The following is a 20,120-nucleotide window of genomic DNA, read 5'->3' on the forward strand; positions in this document are numbered from 1 at the left end:
TTCTGCCATATACATAAGTTAATTAGAAGACACTATGTTGGTGCTTTACCATATTTAAAGTTGATGTAAACTCCAACTGGGCATTCATAAGCATTGTGTATCAGTTTTTAGTTTTTTAGTTTTTTTTATTTTTTTAAATAAAATGACTGTTTTCATCTTTTTCTGTTTCAATTGTCGCAGTAATTCCCCATCAGCCAAACAGGCCTTGGTTCCTGGCTTTTTGGACCAGGTATTGAATTCCAGTCCTTTCTAAAAGATGATATCTTCTGTTGCAGAGTGCAATACTCCATCCTTGTTTATCTATTTTTTCCAGTTTTTCATCTTGAGAGGAAGAGACTAATCAGCCTTGTTTTTATTGATTTTTATAATTAAAAAGATATACATTTGCTGTTATCAAGGACATAGTTCAGTCCAGTTTGTACAACCAATTAAGATTGCAGATATGATTCGTATACTCTTTTGATATAATGTAGAGGTGGTATATCTTAGATTAGGAGTTACTCTCTGAAATACCTAAAGACTGGCGCAGACAGATTTTGCGAAAGTGTCCTGTTTGAATTATAGATGTGGCACAGCGTGCGCCAAATTCATGTACCTGTTTTAGAACTTGTACTTGAATTTATTGCATGCTGTGCCACTTTTAGAACTCAAGACACTTTTGCAAAAACTGTCTCTGTACACCAAAAAGTGGTATAAGTAGTTGGTATTAACCGCTTAACAACTTCTGTAGATTACAGTAATTGCTGGACTTATGGTGGTTATACCAGGATAAAGCCTGCAGCCACAGGCATCATCCCAGGAGCCGTTTTCTGGAGTCAGTGGTTGGCATCTCTTGTAATAGCAATCTATCGGCTAAGTAGCCGCTCAATTGCTATTACAAACAGTGGGAGGGGATGTCCTCCCCTCCTGCCGCCTTCAGAGGCTTGCTCAGTCTCTCCCGTCCCATTGGGAGACCCATACGACCAGCCAGCGCATCTGCCAGTTGGCTGGACATCCAAACAAAGCCAGGATTAGCGGCTATTTGCTATAGTGCCCAGGAATCAATGACATGACATCTCTTCCTGCTTACCCGGGTGTCAATGGCACCATTTAAAAAAAATTTAAAGCATTCAAAAACACTGATCTTTCTGTTTTGAATGCTTTTAAGGGCACAAGAGGAATTTGGGGTCTTATAGACCCCATATCTCTCCATAAAGAGTACTGTCACATGCCTATTGCTGTCACGGGGAATGTTTAAAGCAACAGTGTAAAAATAAAAATAAAATAATGTTTGGTATCTATTTACTGTGCAACATCATCTTTTATATTTTACAAAAAAATTGGGTTATGTATTGTGTTTTTTTATTAAAATTAAAAAAAGTGTATTTTTTCCTAAAAATGTGGTTATGTATTGTGTTTTTTGCATTAAAACTAAATGTCTTTTTTCCAAAAAAATTGGGTTTGAAAAACCTCTGCGCAAATACTGTGAGACATAAAAAATTGAAAAACCCACCAATTTATTCTCTAGGGTCTCTGCTTTAAGCAGTTCCCTACCGCCGTATTGTAAAATGATGACGGCAGGAACCATTCCTCCCTCCGGGTGGGCGTCATATGATGTCCTCGGCTTCCCAGCATTGTGGAGTGTGCGCGTGCCCAGTGGCCGCGATCTCCACCGGGCACCTGTGATTGCTCATCACAGAGCAGGGACATGGATCTGTGTGTGTAAACATGTCCATGTTCTGTCAGGGGACCGGAGAACTGATCATATGTTCCTTGTACAGAGGAACACTGATCGGTCTCCTCCCCTCATCAGTCCCCTCCCCCAACAGTTAGAATCACTCCCTAGGACACACATTTAACCCCTGCAGCGCCCCTAGTGTTAACCCCTTCCCTGCCAGTCATATTTATACTGTAATCAGTGCATTTTTTATAGCACTGATCGCTTTATAAATGTGAATGGTCCCAAAATAGTGTCAAAAGTGTCCGATTTGTTCGCCGCAATGTCACAGTCATGATAAAAATCGCAGATCACCACCATTAGTAGTAAAAAAATTAAAATAATAATAAAAATGACAAATTTATCCCCTATTTTGTAGGCGCTATAACTTTTGCGTAAACCAATCAATATGTGCTTATTGGGATTTTTTTTTACCAAAAATATGTAGAAGAATACATATCGGCCTAAACTGAGGAAAATAAATGTTTGTTTTTTTTTGTTTTTTTTAAATGGGATATTTATTATAGCAAAAGTAATAAATATTGGGGGTTGTTTATGAAAGGCAAATCAACTTTGCACTATAAGTGAAATTGCACTGAAAGTGCACTTGGAAGTGCAGTCGCTTTAAATCTAAGGGGTAGATCTGAAATTAGGGGAAGTGCTGCTGATTTTATTATCCAATCATGTGCAAGCTAAAATGCTGTTTTTTATTTTCCTTGCATGTCCCCCTCGAATTTACAGTGACTTTACTTCCAAGTGCACTTTTTTCAAAATTGTCGCTCTTTTTTTGTTCATAGCACAAACAATAAAAAACGCAGAGGTGATCAAATACCACCAAAAGGAAGTTCTATTTGTGGGGGAAAAACAATCAAAATCTAATTTTGGTACAACATCACACAACTGCGCAATTGTCATTCAAAATGTGACAGCGCTGAAAGCTGAAATATGGCCTGGGCAGGAAGGGGGTGAAAATGCCCTGTATTGAAGTGGTAAAATAAAGATATAATGTGTAAGGGTTCTAACAAATTTTCTAGCAAAAAAAGCTGCACTTTTTAAAGATATGAACTGTCTGTATTTTATTTTGAAGTACGTGCAGGTGTTGCTCCACAATGTAGAAGTGGAGTAAATTAGAACTATCTGAATTTGGTACACACGTTGCTGTCAGAACACAAACTGTTGCAGATGTTTTCTGAGTAAGGCACTACATATTAAAGAAGAGCAATTAACTCCAGAAAAATAGTGCAGCAGCTTTACTGAATTGCCTTCGCTGAGTTTTGTGGAGGTCGCTGGAGTAGCGGTATCTGCTTCAGTTATTTTCAACCTTCAACATGGAGCCCACAGGTCTATGCTGGACCAGTGTAACTAGGAAAAAATATCCATGCATGGATTCTTCTTTAACCGCTTGCCGACCAGCTGCCGTCATACTGCGGCAGGTCAGCACGTTCCCACGAGCCGTTGTAGCTATACGTTGGCTCCTTGAAGCGGGATAGCAGGCACGTGCGCACACTCACTACACTGCGGAGGTGCCGATGCTAGTGGCCAATGGTCGTGATGACCGCCGACCACTTGCAATCACGGGCACGAGAGGCAGAACAGGGATGTGTGTGTGTGTGTTCTGTGTCCCTGTTCTGTTCTATGAGGAGAGACAGATCGCGAGTTCCTAATAGCTAGGAACCACGATCAGTCATACCCTCTAGTCATTCCCCTCCCTCTGCAGTTAGAACACACAGTCAGGGAACACAGTTAATCCCTTGATTGCCCCCTAGTGTTAACTCCTTCTCTGCCAGTGACATTTATACAGTAATCGGTGCATTTTTATAGCGCTGATCGCTGTATAATTGTCAATCGTCCCAAAAAATGTGTCAAAAGTGTCCGATGTGCCTGCCATAATGTTGCAGTCATGATAAAAATCACAAATTGCCACCATTACTTGTAAAAAAATAAAAAAAAATAAAAAAATGCCATAAATCTATACCCTATTTTGAAGACGCTATAACTTTTGCGCCAATCCAATCAATATACATTTATTGAGATTTTTATTACCAAAAATATATAGAAGAACACATATCGGCCTAAACTGAGGAAAAAAATTAGCTTTTTTTAAAAAAAATTGGAGATATTTATTACAGCAAAAAATACAAAATATTGTGTTTTTTTCAAAATTGTTGCTCTTATTTTGTTTATAGCGCAAAAAATAAAAACCGTAGAGGTGATCAAATACCACCAAAAAAAAACATTATTTGTGGAAAAAAAAGGATGTCAATTTTATTTGGGTACATAGTCACACGACTGCGCAATTGTCAGTTAAAGCGAAGCAGTGCCGTATTGCAAAAAATGCTCTGGTCATTGAGCAGCCAAATCTTCCGGGGCTGAAGTGGTTAATCCTTGTAGATCTTATCAAAACTAAACTTTCTATTGCAGGGGATGCTGGAAGTTTGACTTGTATCTTCATGCAGACTTCTAAGAAAATCAGTGATGGAGTACCGAAGCGCTTCCAGGTTTTCATATTGCATTGAATGTTACAGAAAATGACAGCGGCTGCAGATTAAAAAGAAAAGTCCCTTTTTATTATCATTAAATTGTAAAATGACTTGTGTATTTTATATGCTATATTTTTTTTTTTAATCTACTAAATATTTTTCACAAAAGTGGAGTTGCCCTTTAGGCAGGGTTTAAACTAGTGTGAACTGAATGTGGGTTTCCCCGCATCCAATTAGCATGACAGGATATTGTGACCGGCTCTCAATGGAGCCATTTCACACATCTTCAGAGTGGCTACGGACCGAATTACACAGAAGTTCTGGGTGTCTGACTCAATTTCTGGTCGGAATCCAGGCAAAAATTTGATTTCTCCCTGAAACAGAGAACAGGGAAGAAACGTACCCCCTACTGTCAGTCTCATCTGTTTGCAGTTTGAACCCAACCTCAGAGTTTGCCTTGAGGTTGCACAGGTAAAGGAGATGCACGGTGCATAACGTTAGCTGAGTCTGCACTCTCCGCCAGTCATCTGCAATCAACAGGAGAGCAGGCATGGACAACAGGCACAACTAGAAGCCCAATTACAATAAATAACATGAAGTGACAGGTTTTGCCTGCTACTGGGGAAGTCTGGAAGTGGTGGTAAGAAGGGGATACAATCCATCCATCACAGTGCCATTATCAACCAATTGCCAACCCTGATTTAGATAATACTGTAGTACAACACAGGATAAGGGGAGAGTAGGGTCACCACACCGCTGCAGCCCTCCCTACACATGAAAACATTGTTTTGGCAGCTTCTCCTCCTGTCTCCACCCTCCCCCCCCCCCCACCTGGTCTTTGCCCTGAATGGAGGAGCCCAGTTGGGAGACAGTTTTCACCCCATACCAGGAACAATGTAGAATGACCAGGTAATGAAAGTTGTATATTTTTCCTAAACAAAGATTGAAAACATCTTTTGAAATGACAAATTACATCTTTTGAAAGCCAGGCCTCTTGAATCCTATTTGGAGTGCCACACCCTATTTGGCACTGAACTCCTTTTCTCATGGGGCCAATACCCCCAATATGACCAATAAGCACCCTATGCTACTTGCACTCACTCTCAATTTTATCCAGTGTTGATTTATTGGAAATCGCCCCTGCACAAAAAAGTCACTTTCTTGGAAAAGCACGGTTTCCTTTTTTTGAAATGCGTAACTTTCCGCAAAGTGGATTGTTTTATTTTCAGGCACACTGATAACATGCCAAGTACTTTTCAGTTTCAAGCATCCTCTAACAACAGTTGTTAATTCTGGCATCTCATTTCATGTTTTATAAAAACTGACAATAATAAGACATTTCTATTCATCATTTTCTTTTTTTTGAAACGCACACATCCCAAATAACCATATCTAACTGCCAGAGCTACAAATGTACTCTGTTATTTTGGATTAATACATTATAGATTGCTTTTCACATAAATCTGTTTTATTATTGACACAGTTTGCTTGGTTTGTACTTTTATAGAAATTATGAGACTGCTGTCTTGCATTCCATTCTTTGCACATTTTAAATAATCGTTGCTAATCATTACCATTAACTTTAATGTTCAAAGTTGCTATAAATTCCTCAATAATGTTTAATGTGTTAAGAGCACGTGGCAGCTGCTCACCCCTCATAAATCTCCAGCAACAAGCTGACTCACCTGTCATTCAGTCACTAGTGCAGATGGTCATACATTTTCTAGGTTCAGACAGAAATGTTACATTAGCACAATGCAACTGACCTCTTATGCCCTAGTATTAAATCTAGCTCAGTGCACTGATACAGTGTCAACTACTTTTTGTAAGTGCTTTGGGGAGTTCTCTTGGGATTATCTTGCTCTTGGCTAACTTGTTTTCTGATAACCGTTCCTAAAATGTTGCTCCTAGTTATGCCCCTGGCTCCAAGCTATGTCTGTCTTTTTTATCTGTTTTTCAAATATAATTAAATATTTATAATTGTATAATATTATATATAAATATATAATCTGCCACCTATCCTGCCTTCTGTCTAATTCTAACTTTACCTTTGGTTTTAGATTGTACTATTGCCTGCCTGTTAGCATTCATCAATGGACAGGACTGGAATTCGGGAGCTTCCACCCAACTATGTTCTAAAACTTTTTGTAGGGGGAAGTAGTAAAGACACTTCTTCTGAGGACGTAGATCTATTACCTGAAATACATAGGATCTAAACAACACAAGACATAGCATGTAAGAACTCATTCAGGGATACACAGGAGCTCAAAGTCTAATAGTAGAGAAGTAGGTTATATGGGATGTGCAGATAAAAAGAAAATCTCAAGTGTGAACAAACTGCATCAATGGGATGGAGTATTTGCAAGCATGCTTGAGAATACCCAGTTTGCTAGTAGACATGTTTAGCAGTTTGGAAAACAGTAGTCATAATGAGCAGTTGTAGTACTTGTAACGATGTTTCATCATATGCATTTGGTAGCATTAAAGGGAAAAATCTAACAGCCAGTATTGTTTGAACGCAGTTTCTAATGTTTGTTAAAAATCAGCAGTGCCAAAAATGGAAAGTCCATAACTCCAGAAAATGTAAAGAAAACCATGTGTTTTTAAAACATTGGAATGTTTGGCTGTTGCATTATAGAAAGACTGTTGCATTACAATTTTAAAAAAGTATAATGAAATCCTAAAAATCCTTTTTTGATTGCTTTTGGCACTGCTCAAAGTAGAGGTTAAAGCATAACCCTGTGTCTCAGAACATGAGCTGTAGACTGTAGCTGTAGCTGTAGACTGTAGAGCTGTAGACTTGTCCTAAAACCAATCCAGGGAGTTAGTAAATGTAAAGAGGAAAGGATCGCCGCTACTCCTGACCAGCCCAGATGACGAAATGATAAAGCGCCCCCTCAGCCTACATGTATTCACCAAACCACTCACCCTGATGTGTTTCACCCCATCCAAGGGGGGCATCAGAGTATGTGGTTTGGTGGACGCATGTAGGCTGGGGCCGCTCTTTATCGCTTTGTCACCTGGGCTGGTCGGGAGTAGTGGCAATCCTTTCCTCTTTACATCTTAAAAATCCTTATTGAACTCCCCAGTGGACCAAATGCATGGGGCTCTTTATCCCATTCTGTTCTGTGCTGTTGTTCTTCAGCTAGCATGGTTGAAAGAGTGTCCCTCTTCCCCAATTGTTTTCCAACCATGCTGCTCACAAGAAGATGTTTATTTATTGAGGGCTGATTGACAGTGCTTGTCTCTGGCAGCAGGTGCATGGAGATGTGCACTGTCACTCAGCACAGCAGGGGCAGAGGTTCGCTCAATTTGCCTGGCAGGGCTGTGTAACTGATCATTCACAATAGTAAAAGATCAGTCAGTGCTGGTGGGGCTGTGTGCTGATCTGACAGCTGCTAGTAAACATCAACTGCACCAGCAGGTAGATTACACAGACCCGCCAGAGCCAACTGATCCTTTACTATTGTGAGTGTCTTATATGAAGGGCTGAAAACTACAATTTTCAATATGGTTTTAGTCAGATAAATATGAGCATTACATATGAATATTATACGTTTACCACTCCAGAACAATAAGTGAGAAGCTAGGCTCCTTTTTACATTCTTACCAGGCTAATCTTAACCGCTTTGCTGAAAAAAAGCTTACAGAACTCAATACACAAACAGCAGAATCAGTTAGAGGAACCCTCTTTCCTCCCTGGACTACACCACTTCATAGAGAGTTTCCAAAGGCAGAGAACAAAAAAAAAAAAAAAACACTACTATCCTCTCTTTAGAAACCAGTTTATCAAGATTCCTATAAAGGTTTTATAGGAATAATAACAAAGATAATAGTGTCCATTTAATGTAGGGCTGACAGATTATTCTGTCTAAATAAACCTTTTGGAAGTCAACATAATAGACCAAAAGATAAATTACTTCTAGTAAAAATAATAATATTATTCTCTTTATCGTAATAATTCTATCCATACACACATTATCTTAAAATGAATTTAATTTCACAGTTTTGGGATAGTTTCAAGAAGATTCAAATTTAGTAGTTGTATGATCTCCAGAAGTAGTTTGACTAATTGAAAATAATTTTCTGTCTTGCTCTACTCCTGTTATTATTTTTGAAAGCCATGTATACAGTATATTACTTTGTAATAACTGTAATTGTTGCGTTTTTATTGCTTAGACATGATGTCATATTTGAATCAAGTTTTCTTTTTATTTATTATTCTTTTATTCTCTAAATTTCTCTTGTCACTCATGTCACTTACAACACATAATATAACACAGAATAGCTTTATGTCACTACTTACACATTTGATTCTGCTATATTAAAATCATTTTGATGCCAGCAATGCATAATGGTTTAAAACAGACAATATACGGTACTGTATGTGATACTGAGTTGATCATGATTTTAAATTAATTCTCAGCAAAATTCTTATCTCTGAATTTATGTAATTGTTATTCCTCTGTTTAATTTTAATATCTCTTACATGCTAGAAATGTTATGTATTGTTTCAGACTGATGCAATGCTGCTATGTTAGCATTCTATATAAAGCACATGTATGCATATTGATAGATTACTTTTAAAAGCATACGAGACTTACACAATGGTGTTTACTACAAGATCTGAACACTGTGAATTATCTGCCCTATGCCAGTGCTTGTCAGTATTTGTGAGTAGTCATTAGATGGAATGTTAAAACTAAAATTCTTAACGCAACGTTTGGAAGTACTTGTCAAGATTCCATCGTCTGTCATGAAAAATCTAACCCAGATTAGTGCTCTGATGAATCATCCAGAGTGTCCGTAATTGCATTGTGAACCACATGCCTATTATGTAAGGGGTTTAGTGAAATCTCTGTCCTAGGACCCCGGGGGATATGTAGCAAAGCACAGCCAACTTCTGCTAGCCCTCAGAAATGGCCAGTGCCTATCATTCATGTGAGGAAGGTCTGTGATCTGAGTGCTTTATAGGAGTCAGAAGCACAGCCTGCACACTGATCTGTCTGGTCAGTATGATTCCTAGGACAAACAGCTGACTCAATGTGTGCACCACTAGGCATTGCCACTGCTGGAAGAAACTGCAGAGCAGATCCTAGTCTAACTGCTGTGCTGAAAATGCCTCATTCATTCAAATTCCTTCTGCTCATCTTCTGCCTCATCCTTCTCACCGAAAGTAAAAAGCATCGAAGGAGGAGATGGACAAATCAGATGGATGTGCAAAAACAGGCCAGGTAAGTGATGGTACACCTGTATCCTCCTCTTATTTCATAGCTGCGTTGTATTATTCAGGATCTCATTGTGCCAGATGTGTTTCACTACTGTGTGAAGTACTACAAACATACTTATGGCTTTCCATTTGCAGTGATTTCCACTGTTTTATTTTTTGAGAAATACAGTTAAGATTTTATACATTTAACCAACGCTGGGTATTTTAAATAAATTAAATGCTTTACTTCTCTTTTGATGCTGTTTGGGATAATTACAGTTAAACCTTACAGATGTTAAACCTTCTGCATTTAATCATCATTTATATACTTTTTTCTTATAATCACCTAAAAACATAAAGTATGTTAAAAATCATTCCAACCTTACAAAACCCTATTTAGTGAAAGGTACAAAAGAGTGGTAGTTTAATAAAGAATGGCATTAACCTTACTAGCTATGTATATTGTTGGGCAACCTGATGCTTTGTTTATGTTGAACTTTGTAATCCAGTGAAATCGAGTGCCCATTACAATTTACTTAACAAGATTAGGTGCCAGACATTTAAATCCAATTGATCATTTCCAATGTGCTTTTGTCCAGTGCTTTAAAAACCAAAAATCTATTAAAAGACATTTAAACGTTCTCTCTTCTATTGTTGCACCAAAGTTTTATTGATATTTTTGATATTATGCTTACCAGAAACAAATCTGATAAATACTGGGTGTTACATTACTGTAAAGATCAAGACAATATTAGTAACTTATATGCAAAAAATTCTAATTAGTTATCAATTCCATTTTATGTGTAATCCACAGGTTGAGTGAAATAATAAAGAAATACAAAGGGACAGATATGAAGGTGGTTGACGCATAAGACATTGTTGGCCTAGGTTAATTTGTTGTAAGCTACAGTAACTCAAGAAAAACAAATTGATTATACCTTTGTATCTTTTTTAATTACTTGGCTTGGTAAATTGAACTCTTGTTGTTATAGGTTACCTCATGCTGTGTAAGGTACAATGTTCTGCTACATGAATGAATGAAATACTTGTATAGCGCACAATGCGAACTGAATCGCCTCTAGGCGCTGGACCATGGACCATGTGACTGCTTTATGGTCAGAAAGCAAGCTTCCTTACACTGTAAACTGGTATACATGAGACAGTTGGTGGAAATAAGAATAATGGTGCAACTGTAATACATTTTAGGATTTTTGCCTTTATATAAATTTTGAACATTAAAATCCAGGACCGTAAAAGCTGATTTAATTGTGTAAAGCATACAGTATAGTTACATAATTACATAGTTACATAGTTAGTCAGGTTGAAAAAAGACAAAAGTCCATCTAGTTCAACCAAAAAAAAAAAGAAGAAGAAAAAAGAACCATACAATCCCATGTACACAATCCTACACCCACAGTGGATCCAGAGGAAGGCAAAAAAAAAACAGCAAAGCGGGATCCAATTTGCTACAGCAGGGAAAGAAATCCCTCCTGATCCCCAGAGAGGGAATTGGATATTCCTTGGATCAACTCTAACTATAAATGTTAGTACCCAGTTATATTATGTACACCTAGGAAAGAATCCAGGCCTTTTTTAAAGCAATCTACTGAGCTGGATAGAACCACCTCTGCATGGAGTCTATTACACATTTTCTCAGCTCTTATTGTGATGAAACCTTTCTGTATTTGGAGATGAAATATCTTTCCTCTAGATGTAAAGAGTGCCCCCTTGTCCTCTGTGATGACCTTAAAGTGAATAACTCAACTCCAAGTTCAGTATATGGACCACTTATGTATTTGTATATGTTCATTATATCCCCCATTAATCTCCTCTTCTCAAGAGAGAATATATTCAGTTCCTCTAATCTTTCCTCATAGCTGAGCTCCTCCATGCCTCTTATCAGTTTGGCTGCCCTTCTCTGCACTTTCTCCAGTTCCCCCAATATCCTTTTAGAGAACCGGTGCCCAAAACTGAACTACATATACGGTATGTGATTATAAGTCACTGTATATGTAACTTTTCACATACTTGCATAAATCTGTCGAGTTTTTGTGTTTAAAACTGCCAGACAGTTAACCAAACCTTACTGTTGTATGTCACTTGTCATTTTTGTTCTAAAAGAGACTTACCAAAAGCTGCTTCTAGTGTATTTTAATAACATTACTGATCAGCCAATCAACTGTGCATATGAAACTTCCTTTTCCCAACCCCTTTCCCAAAAAATGGTTCCTGGACAATATTTACAGCTCAGTAAGGCCAATTTACTAAAAGATTTGAGAATGCTCACACAAAAAATTGTGTCGAGATTCACTTAATTTATCCAATTACTGTATGTGAAAACAAAGTTGCGGTTTACTCATTTAATTTGATTGGAAATTTGTAGTGTATGTTTACACAATTAATTGTGTGAACATTCTCAAATCCTTTAGTAAATCTGCTTTAATATCTCAAAAAGTCAAAAATCCAAAGGATATACTTATACCTATCGTCCTATTGTCCTTTTCATTTTGCTCTGGATGCTGTGCCCATTTACAAAATTCTTTAAAAAAAATGCCAAGTAGCCTCTGTATTTTATAAATCAGGTATCCTCAAACTACGGCCCTCCAGCTTTTACGAAACTACACATCCCATGAGGCATTGTAAAACACTGACATTCACAGGCATGACTAGGCATGATGGGAATTGTAGTTCCTGAACAACTGGAAGGCCATAGTTTGAAGGCCCCTGTTATAAATGAAGCCTCTGTTTGCAGCAAATCTTTTCTATTAACATGCTTACTACACTGGGACATACTCATATCTAAGGGGTTCCATACATCAGTTTACATAATTTGTCCAAGGCTTTCTGCATTCTGTGACAGAGGACAAAAAGTAGGAAGAGGATTTCTGTAAACTTCTGGCTTCAAGCTATAGCAGTTATCAAAAGTTTTGGATGGTTGTAGATTGCAAAAGAAAGAGTCTTTTTAAAATTGCATTAAAACACGCATTGGCATATGTGAAATGTTGACAAATTTGGTTAACAAAACCAGAATATCATTTATGGTATGTCCTTCATTGGTGGGCAGAAAAGTATTATCATGAAATCAGAGGATGTGATTACTGTTTGCGGACTTGGAGTTCTCTGTGTTACATCATAAAGTAAATCTTTTAAACCATTCACACAATCTGTTAGGAGTCTCTCTGCCCTGTGGTTATGTTATTATACAAAAAACGTGTCCCTTTAGATTATTTGTTAAAGCTGATCTAGAAGCAAAAACGGATTATGCATATATTAGCCTCAAATAGGAACATTTGCATTTTTTCCCTAAGGATGCTCTTATGTTTGTCTCCAGCAATCATGTTATCCATGGTCTCATGTCTAACATAAGGACTGGTAAAGAATTTGAAAGTTCATTAATACCACCATCTAGGAATAATTCAGAGCTTTCCTAATGCCATGCAGGAAGTCAAGTTTTTAATACTCTCCATAAATGAACTAATGTGGTGTAAGCGCACTATAAGGCTGCTAAGTAAGCCTGGCAATATATACAAATACTGACAGTACTAATCATCATATATCAAAGAGAAAAAAGGAAAACGGGAGAGCTATGTATAGCAACCAATCACATATAGCTGTCATTTTCTAGTATTAATTAGAAAATAATTAAAAAAAATATCTGACAAGTTGGTATAAATGCAAAAACGTTAATGAAAAAAAATTATTTACAGTTACTGAAATTATTTAATAACGTCTGACATGTTATAAATATTTAAAAGGCATTTTATAGCCACAGGAAATGTACAGTAGATCAAACACACACCTTTTCTCAATGCGCATATTAAAAAGGATTAATCTGTCATTATAATTCACAAAGACCCCTCATCGTTTATGCTGCTATTTAAATTCAGCTTTCTGCCCAGAACTTCAATGGAACTAGTTACTTGTTGCAATAAAACAAACACTGAAAACTATGAAAGAAAGTAGTTGACATGTGGAGTCTATGTAACTCATAAGTTACATAGACTCCAAATGCAAGGTCTGTCACATTACATTTCAATCTTATTATCCAAGTTAACTGCAGACAGAGACTAAGCAAAACTCAATATGTAAGCAGCTATAGAGATCATCAGATCAAATCTCTTTCTTTTAAGGACCCAAGACCCATAAAATTCAGAAAGGTCATGCTCTTGGTGTTGAATGCCTTTATATAGTTTATATGTTTTACTTCAAATGGTGGGGAGTATTTTTTGCAATCTCAACACGCAAATTCAAACATTAAAATCAACATAGATATTTATTTTCATTGCAGCATCATTCAATATACATTACACCTTATGTGCATCTCATGTTGTCTTTTTTTCATTAAATATCAATTGAGTGGACTGTTCTTGACTTTATGTCTCGTGAACAGGGTTCTCATTCAATTTGATGTCCACTGATGTCCAGCACCTAGAGGTGATTAGGTTTGCATTGTGCGCTATACAAGTATTTCTTTCATTCATTCATTCACAGACCAGCACACATGCAAGCAATTTAAAACATTGGGTAACCAACTTTTAAGTGCATGGGTATACAGCCCATGAAGTTCATTTAACTTGGTCAATATTCCATTGTCTCTGCATGCACGCTGGTTTTGCTGTGATTTTCATAATGTTCTCTTCCCAAGTTTTCTAAGACTACAGCAAAAACCATCATTAAATGGTAATATAACATGACATAGTCATGCTTGTCAACCCTTACAGAGCATGAAGGGTGTAGTAAATGTAAGAAGCAATGAAGCATTTCGGCTTAATGCTAAGGCCGCGTACACACGGGCGGACTATCCGTCCAACTAAGTCCGTCAGACAATCCGACAGACAGTCCGTCCTACTTTTGAATGAACGGACTTGACCACACACGACGAACAGACAGTCCGCTGAAAGCTTGCGCGATGACGTGTACGGCACGTACAACGGGACTAGAAATACGACGTCCAATACACTGCAATGCAACCTTCGGCCGTGTAAATCCTTTCTGAGCATGCGCCATACTTAGTCCGTCCAACTTGCCTACTCACGAGCGGACTGTCCGCTGAAACCAAGTTTGGACGGACAATATTACAGAAATTCCGAAAGACTTAGTCCGCCAGACTGTCCGCTGAAAAAGTCCGCTGAAGCCCACACACGAGCGGACTGTCCGCTGAAACACGTTTCAGCGGACTAAGTTGGACGGACAATCCTCTCGTGTGTACGCGGCCTAAGGCTTCTTCAGGATGGTAATTGCAAATGTGTCAAACTCAATCTTATACCTATAAGTTGCAGTCACACATAACTACCCTTTTTCTGTCCTCACTTTCTATATCTATTCTCTTATACACTTGAAAAAACGTTATACTCCTAACATTATCTACATATAGTGCACCAAAAAAATCTTAGGGTATGGAACATCTCCCAGATAGATGTGACCTGAAGCATTAAAAGACTTTAAAGAAAAAGATGGAAAGTGGTAAAAATACACCTTCAAAAGTGCAAAAAGGCAAGATTGGTATCCAACTCCTATTTTAAATTCCTAGTTCAAACGCTATGTTAACAATGTAGCATAGGTACAGTATATATCCAATAATATTGTTTCTGCAAGAGGACTTGGCTGACGTCTAGACTTATGCACAATGGAAAATTTTGTTTAGTTTCGGTTCGTTGTCATTCGTAAAATACATAATTTCGTTCTGTTATATTCGTTATGTTACGTTAATACGTTTTCGGATAATTCGTTATTATTCGTAGAGTGTCGAATTCATTCGTTCGTATTCGTTGAAATTCGATATTTATGTATGTATAGACATTCGTAGTGATTCGTAGTGATTCGTAGTTTGGAAAGTCGTTTATTGAATCTTTTAACACACACAATGACAACGTCTCTTCTCCTCGGCTCAAATACAATACAACACCCTTCTAACTCAGTTCTCAGGAATGCACTTTGCCAGTAATCCAACCTCTGACACAAAATTAATTAGCTGATTGGACTATAAGATTTACTTAGAGCTGACCTTTTGTTTCATTAGATCTTTAAAGAATTATCAAATTCATTTGAATTCATTTGAATTCATTCGTTATATTTCTTTCGTATTCGTTGTTATTCGTTATTTTTTTTATTCGGACATTCGGAAGCATCCGAATGTCCGAAAGATGCAAAATTCGGCCGAATTTAGATTCGTTACGAAACGAATTGCACAAGCCTACTGATGTCTTCCCTTCCATGAATTTATTTGCAGATGGTATATAGGCTTTTGCCTTTAATGGCTCATTCACATGGGCAGAAAAACTGCTGTGTTTAGATGTGTACACCAGATTGTTTTTTATGCATGTAAACGCACTATGGTATTCAGTCCACATACACAGGGCTTATTCACAAGCACAGACAAAAACACGGCATTAAGATACATACAGCACATAGTTTTGCATGCATCTGAACACAGCTCTTTAGTAATCAATAAGCCCCTACACACAGCTGCGTCTACATATGAAAATGTGCACTGTGTTTAGTCGCACACAAAAGAAGTAGGAAACAGCTGCAGATTTTACACATGTATGTCTGCAGATTTTATTCATGTTTGCGCATAAATGTTGTAATATTTGGGGGTTATTTAGCCTCTGCGTAGAGCACACCAGTGAGCAGAGTCCACACCAGTTATGCCATTTAAGGGTTTGTTGGCCCACTTTTATTAAAAGTAAACGAAAACAAGTCCAATAACAGGAGGGTTGCCCACACAGGGGTTTCAGCTTTCCACAGCAACAATGTAATAACAGAAAAATACCAAGCCACCTGGCTCTCTTCAGCAGTACTGCCGTTTAGTCTTTACATTTCAGCCCTCTAGGCCATCTAACAGAGAGCACGTACAACTACTGTACCTCTTTTTATGTTCCTTGCTGCTCAGCCCACAGCTTTGGGCCCTCTGACTATACCATGCAGACATGCATGCTTCTCCCTTGCTTGCCTGGACTCCTTGGGAGGGTGGAGCCCAGAACCATGGTCAGGTGTCTTGAAATAGACCAACACACCTCAACACAGTCATTGTGCTGGTGAGTCCCAAAACCCGGTCCCAGGATTGGAGATTCTGTCCCACCCATAACACTATGGAATCTCTGGGCTCCAGGTCCCCAACTGGATTTTTGGAAACAATGAGGATACTGAAAAGACAGTTTCCTCCCAAATAAACAACTCCCCTGGAGCCCCTCAACCTGCCTGGTTGAAAACCCTGCATCCTTCTGCTGGTGGGGTACCATACTACCACATAGTGTATAAATTCGCATAAGTACTATAGGTGCGTATTTTATGCAGGATATTTTTTTCATCTAAATGTAGAATTATTTCTACCCATAGCAATAAGTTCTAGCTCTGCAAGCAAAAACCTTTCTTCTATGCAGAAAATACACATCTAAACGCAGCATTTTTTCTGCCCATTTGAATGAGCCCTAATGCCTTTAATGATAAATAATGGCAATCCAAGAACTTGTGTTGCTATCTGAAGTTTTGCATTATTTGTCATAATATCTCTTATATGTTCAGACATTCTAATCCTAATCTCACATTTGATTTTTCAAATTTAAATATGATTGCAGGAGGAAATGAGCTGATTGATCTTTCTTGACAATTGTACTTGTACAACTTGTACGTCTGTCTCCATTTTCTCTCATATGCTTTTTCTCATAACTCAATAATTTGCCTCAAAATTATGACACTGTCAAATTCTTTTATTTGAACAGCCTGTAGATTTAACTTGGATAATTCTTTGGCCTTTTCCTTAATATCTTGAAGTCTAGAATATTTCTTTCTAATGTAAGGAGGTGCATTTATTTGAATGGGGAGATAGTGACTTTTTGCACAAAGCAGTGAGTTATCTGCTGTGGATTTATGCATGTGATTGTTTTTGAACATCTTCCCTCTCTAAAAATATCAAAAAATCGAATTTTTAAGCATAACAGGTCATAATGTGAAACCCATTGAATAGTTTCCTGTTCAATTTGTGGATCAATTTTAGTAATTACTGATGCCAACACTTCATCAACATAGTGCTGGCATAGAGTGATGTGTGCACCCAATTCTATTATTGGGAAGTCCTTACGCTCCTCCCAATGCCCCAAATGCAGGCAGACATATGCCAGTGTGCACACCGCTTCCATGGCCACTCCCTGTATCTGCTTATAATAACTCACATTAATGCCATTGTTATAAAAAACGTATTTTTGAGGATATAATTGCAACATTACAGGTCAACATGATGAGGTGTGGAAGTATATAGTGATTTGACATTTAAACCAATAACTGACAAATGTTTTATTTGTTTCCCTTCTATTTGCTGAAGTGAACACCCTCTGATAAAAGTATGTTAGAGAGCCAGGACCCTGCTCATCACAGAAGGCAATGGTCTGGGCCTCTAGCAGTGGTTGGAACAGTGTGCAGGTAGGCATGTCCTACTATTGGAGACCCTGATTGTAGGACTCTGTGTTGAGCAGGGGTCTGGCTGCTATTACAGGGTATTTTCACCCATTGCCGCAGCAACGAGAAAGAAAACATAAATGTTGTCTATATTTTTTATTACTGTGTATTATTATTATACAGAATTTATATAGTGCCAACAGTTTGCACAGTGCTTAACAAAATTAAGGCAGACATTATAGTTACATTACAATTAGGTACAAGAGGAATCAGAGGGCCTTGCTCGCTAGAGCTTACAATCTAGGAGGGAAGGTCAATTGATACAAAAGGTAATAGATGTGGGGGATGATCTGATGGAGAAAGTAAAACAGTGTATTAGTTAGAAGCAGGATAAGCTTCTTTTAATAGAAGGGTTTTCAGGGATCATCTAAAGATGCATAGATTAGGGGACAGTCGGACAGATTGGGGTAGGGGGTTCTAGAGGAATAGGAGAAGCTCTAGAGAAATCTTGTAGGCGATCATGGGAGGAGGGGACAAGGGAGCTAGAGAGCAGGAGGTCTTGGGAGGCCCGAAGAGAGCGGCTTGTTTAGTATTTTGGGACTAGGCTAGTGATGTAGCTGGGGGCAGAGTTGTGGACGGCTTTGTAAACTATTGTTAGTACTTTGAATGTTATTCTTTGGGTGAGTGGAAGCCAGTGCAGGGTTTGCCAGAGAGGCGTGGAGGACACTGAATGGTTGGTAAGGTGGATGAGTCTTGCAGCAGCATACATTATGGGCTGAAGGGGGATAGTGTATGTAAAGGTAGTCCAATGAGGAGTGAGCTGCCGTAGTTGAGGCGAGAGATGACCAGGGAGTGAATTATAAGCTTGGTGGTGTCATTGGTTAAAAAGGGGCATATTCTAGAGATGTTGTGGAGGCTAAGACGGCATGATTTGGAAAGGGATTGGATGTGGACTTGAAATTACAATTCAGAGTCTATTGTTACCCCAGCACCTTGGCATGTGGGGATGGACTGATAATTGTGCCATTGATCTTGAAAGAGAAATCAGGGGAAGCGGCATGTGGGGGGGGGGGGGGGTTTGTTATGAGCTTGGTTTTAGATAGACTCAGTTTGAGAAAGTGGTTTGACATCCAGGCTGATATGTCTGTTAGTAAATCGGTGATGTGTGAGGAGACTGATGGGGTAAGCTTGAGGGGTAGAGAGATAGATTTGGGTGTCATCGGCATATAAATGGTAGTGAAAGCCATGGGATCAGCCATCAGCTGACCCAGGGAGGATGTGTAGAGATCCAAGGACAGAACCTTGGGGGACCCCAACGGTAAGAGGTGTTGGAGAGGACGAAGTCGAGTTGTAAGTGACACTGAAGATTTGAACAAATGGAGAGCACGGCCATGGATTCCAAGAAATTTTATTTTTCTGAGGAGGAGGGAGTGATCAACTGTATCAAAGGCAGCGGAGAAGTCCAAGAGTAAGAGAATGGAATAATAACGTTGGTTTTAGCTGTTAGCACTTCATTTGTGAGTTTTAGGAGAGCAGTTTCTGTGGAGTACTGTGGATAAAACCAGACTGAAGGGGATCAAGAAGGTTATTCTTAATGAGATGGTCGCTCAGTCGGTTGTAGACTAAACGCTCAAGGAGTTTGGAGGCAAAAGGGAGTAAGGAGATGGGTCTTAGGTTGTTAAGATTGGTGGGGTCCAGTGATGCCTTTTTTGGTATGGGAGTGACTAGTGCATGTTTCAGAAGGTTGGGGAAGTTACTAGTAGAGAGGGAGAGGTTGAAGATATGATTTAAAGGGTGTAGGATAGAGTCAGAGGGCGACCGTAGTATTTGACAACGAACCCAGCAGCAGGAGGTTAGGTGGGCATTAGAATTTTTTTTATTGACTTCCTCTGTAGTAGTTGGGTTAAACAAGAGTTTTGATTGTACTTAGAGGACTTAGAGTGTAAAGTGAGGGAGATATCTGTGGAGTGGAGGAGATCTCGAGACGAATTGTCTCAATCTTATTTTTGAAGTGATTAGCAATCTCCTGAGCATTAAGTTAGTGGGTGGAGGTAATGGTGGACGAAGTAGAGCATTAAAGGTAGAAAAGAGTTGATGGGGACTGCATGAGAGGGTGCTTATGAGAGTGATAAAGTAAGTCTGGCAGCGTGGAGACAGGAATGGTATTTTTCGTGGGCAGATTTATATTGGCTGAAATCTTACTGTGACTCATGTCTCATGCCAGAGACGCTCAAGAGCAAGGCTCTGTTTTTTGAGGCTTTTGGTAATGTCTCTCTGCCAGGGTTGTAGCGGTGGGGGCCTGATTCTGTGCGTAGCGGTGGGGGCCAAGGTATCCAGGGTG

At 38.6% G+C, this 20,120-nt stretch overlaps 1 protein-coding gene across 1 annotated transcript in view; it reads left to right on the forward strand.

The window, feature by feature from the left end:
- The first annotated feature begins 9,077 nt into the window (after positions 1 to 9,077).
- The window catches only part of GABRR2 (gamma-aminobutyric acid type A receptor subunit rho2), a 145,093-nt gene continuing 134,050 nt past the window's right edge, over positions 9,078 to 20,120 (forward strand). Inside the window, exon 1 of the mRNA XM_077487262.1 lies at positions 9,078 to 9,410. Coding sequence (XP_077343388.1) covers positions 9,220 to 9,410 — 191 coding nt within the window. The 5' untranslated portion in view covers positions 9,078 to 9,219. The remainder of the gene's footprint in view (positions 9,411 to 20,120) is intronic.

This window comes from Lithobates pipiens, unplaced genomic scaffold, assembly GCF_037356315.1.
Source record: "Lithobates pipiens isolate NorthernLeopardFrog02 unplaced genomic scaffold, aLitPip1_a1.2 Scaffold_18, whole genome shotgun sequence".
In the NCBI taxonomy this organism is placed as follows: domain Eukaryota; kingdom Metazoa; phylum Chordata; class Amphibia; order Anura; family Ranidae; genus Lithobates; species Lithobates pipiens.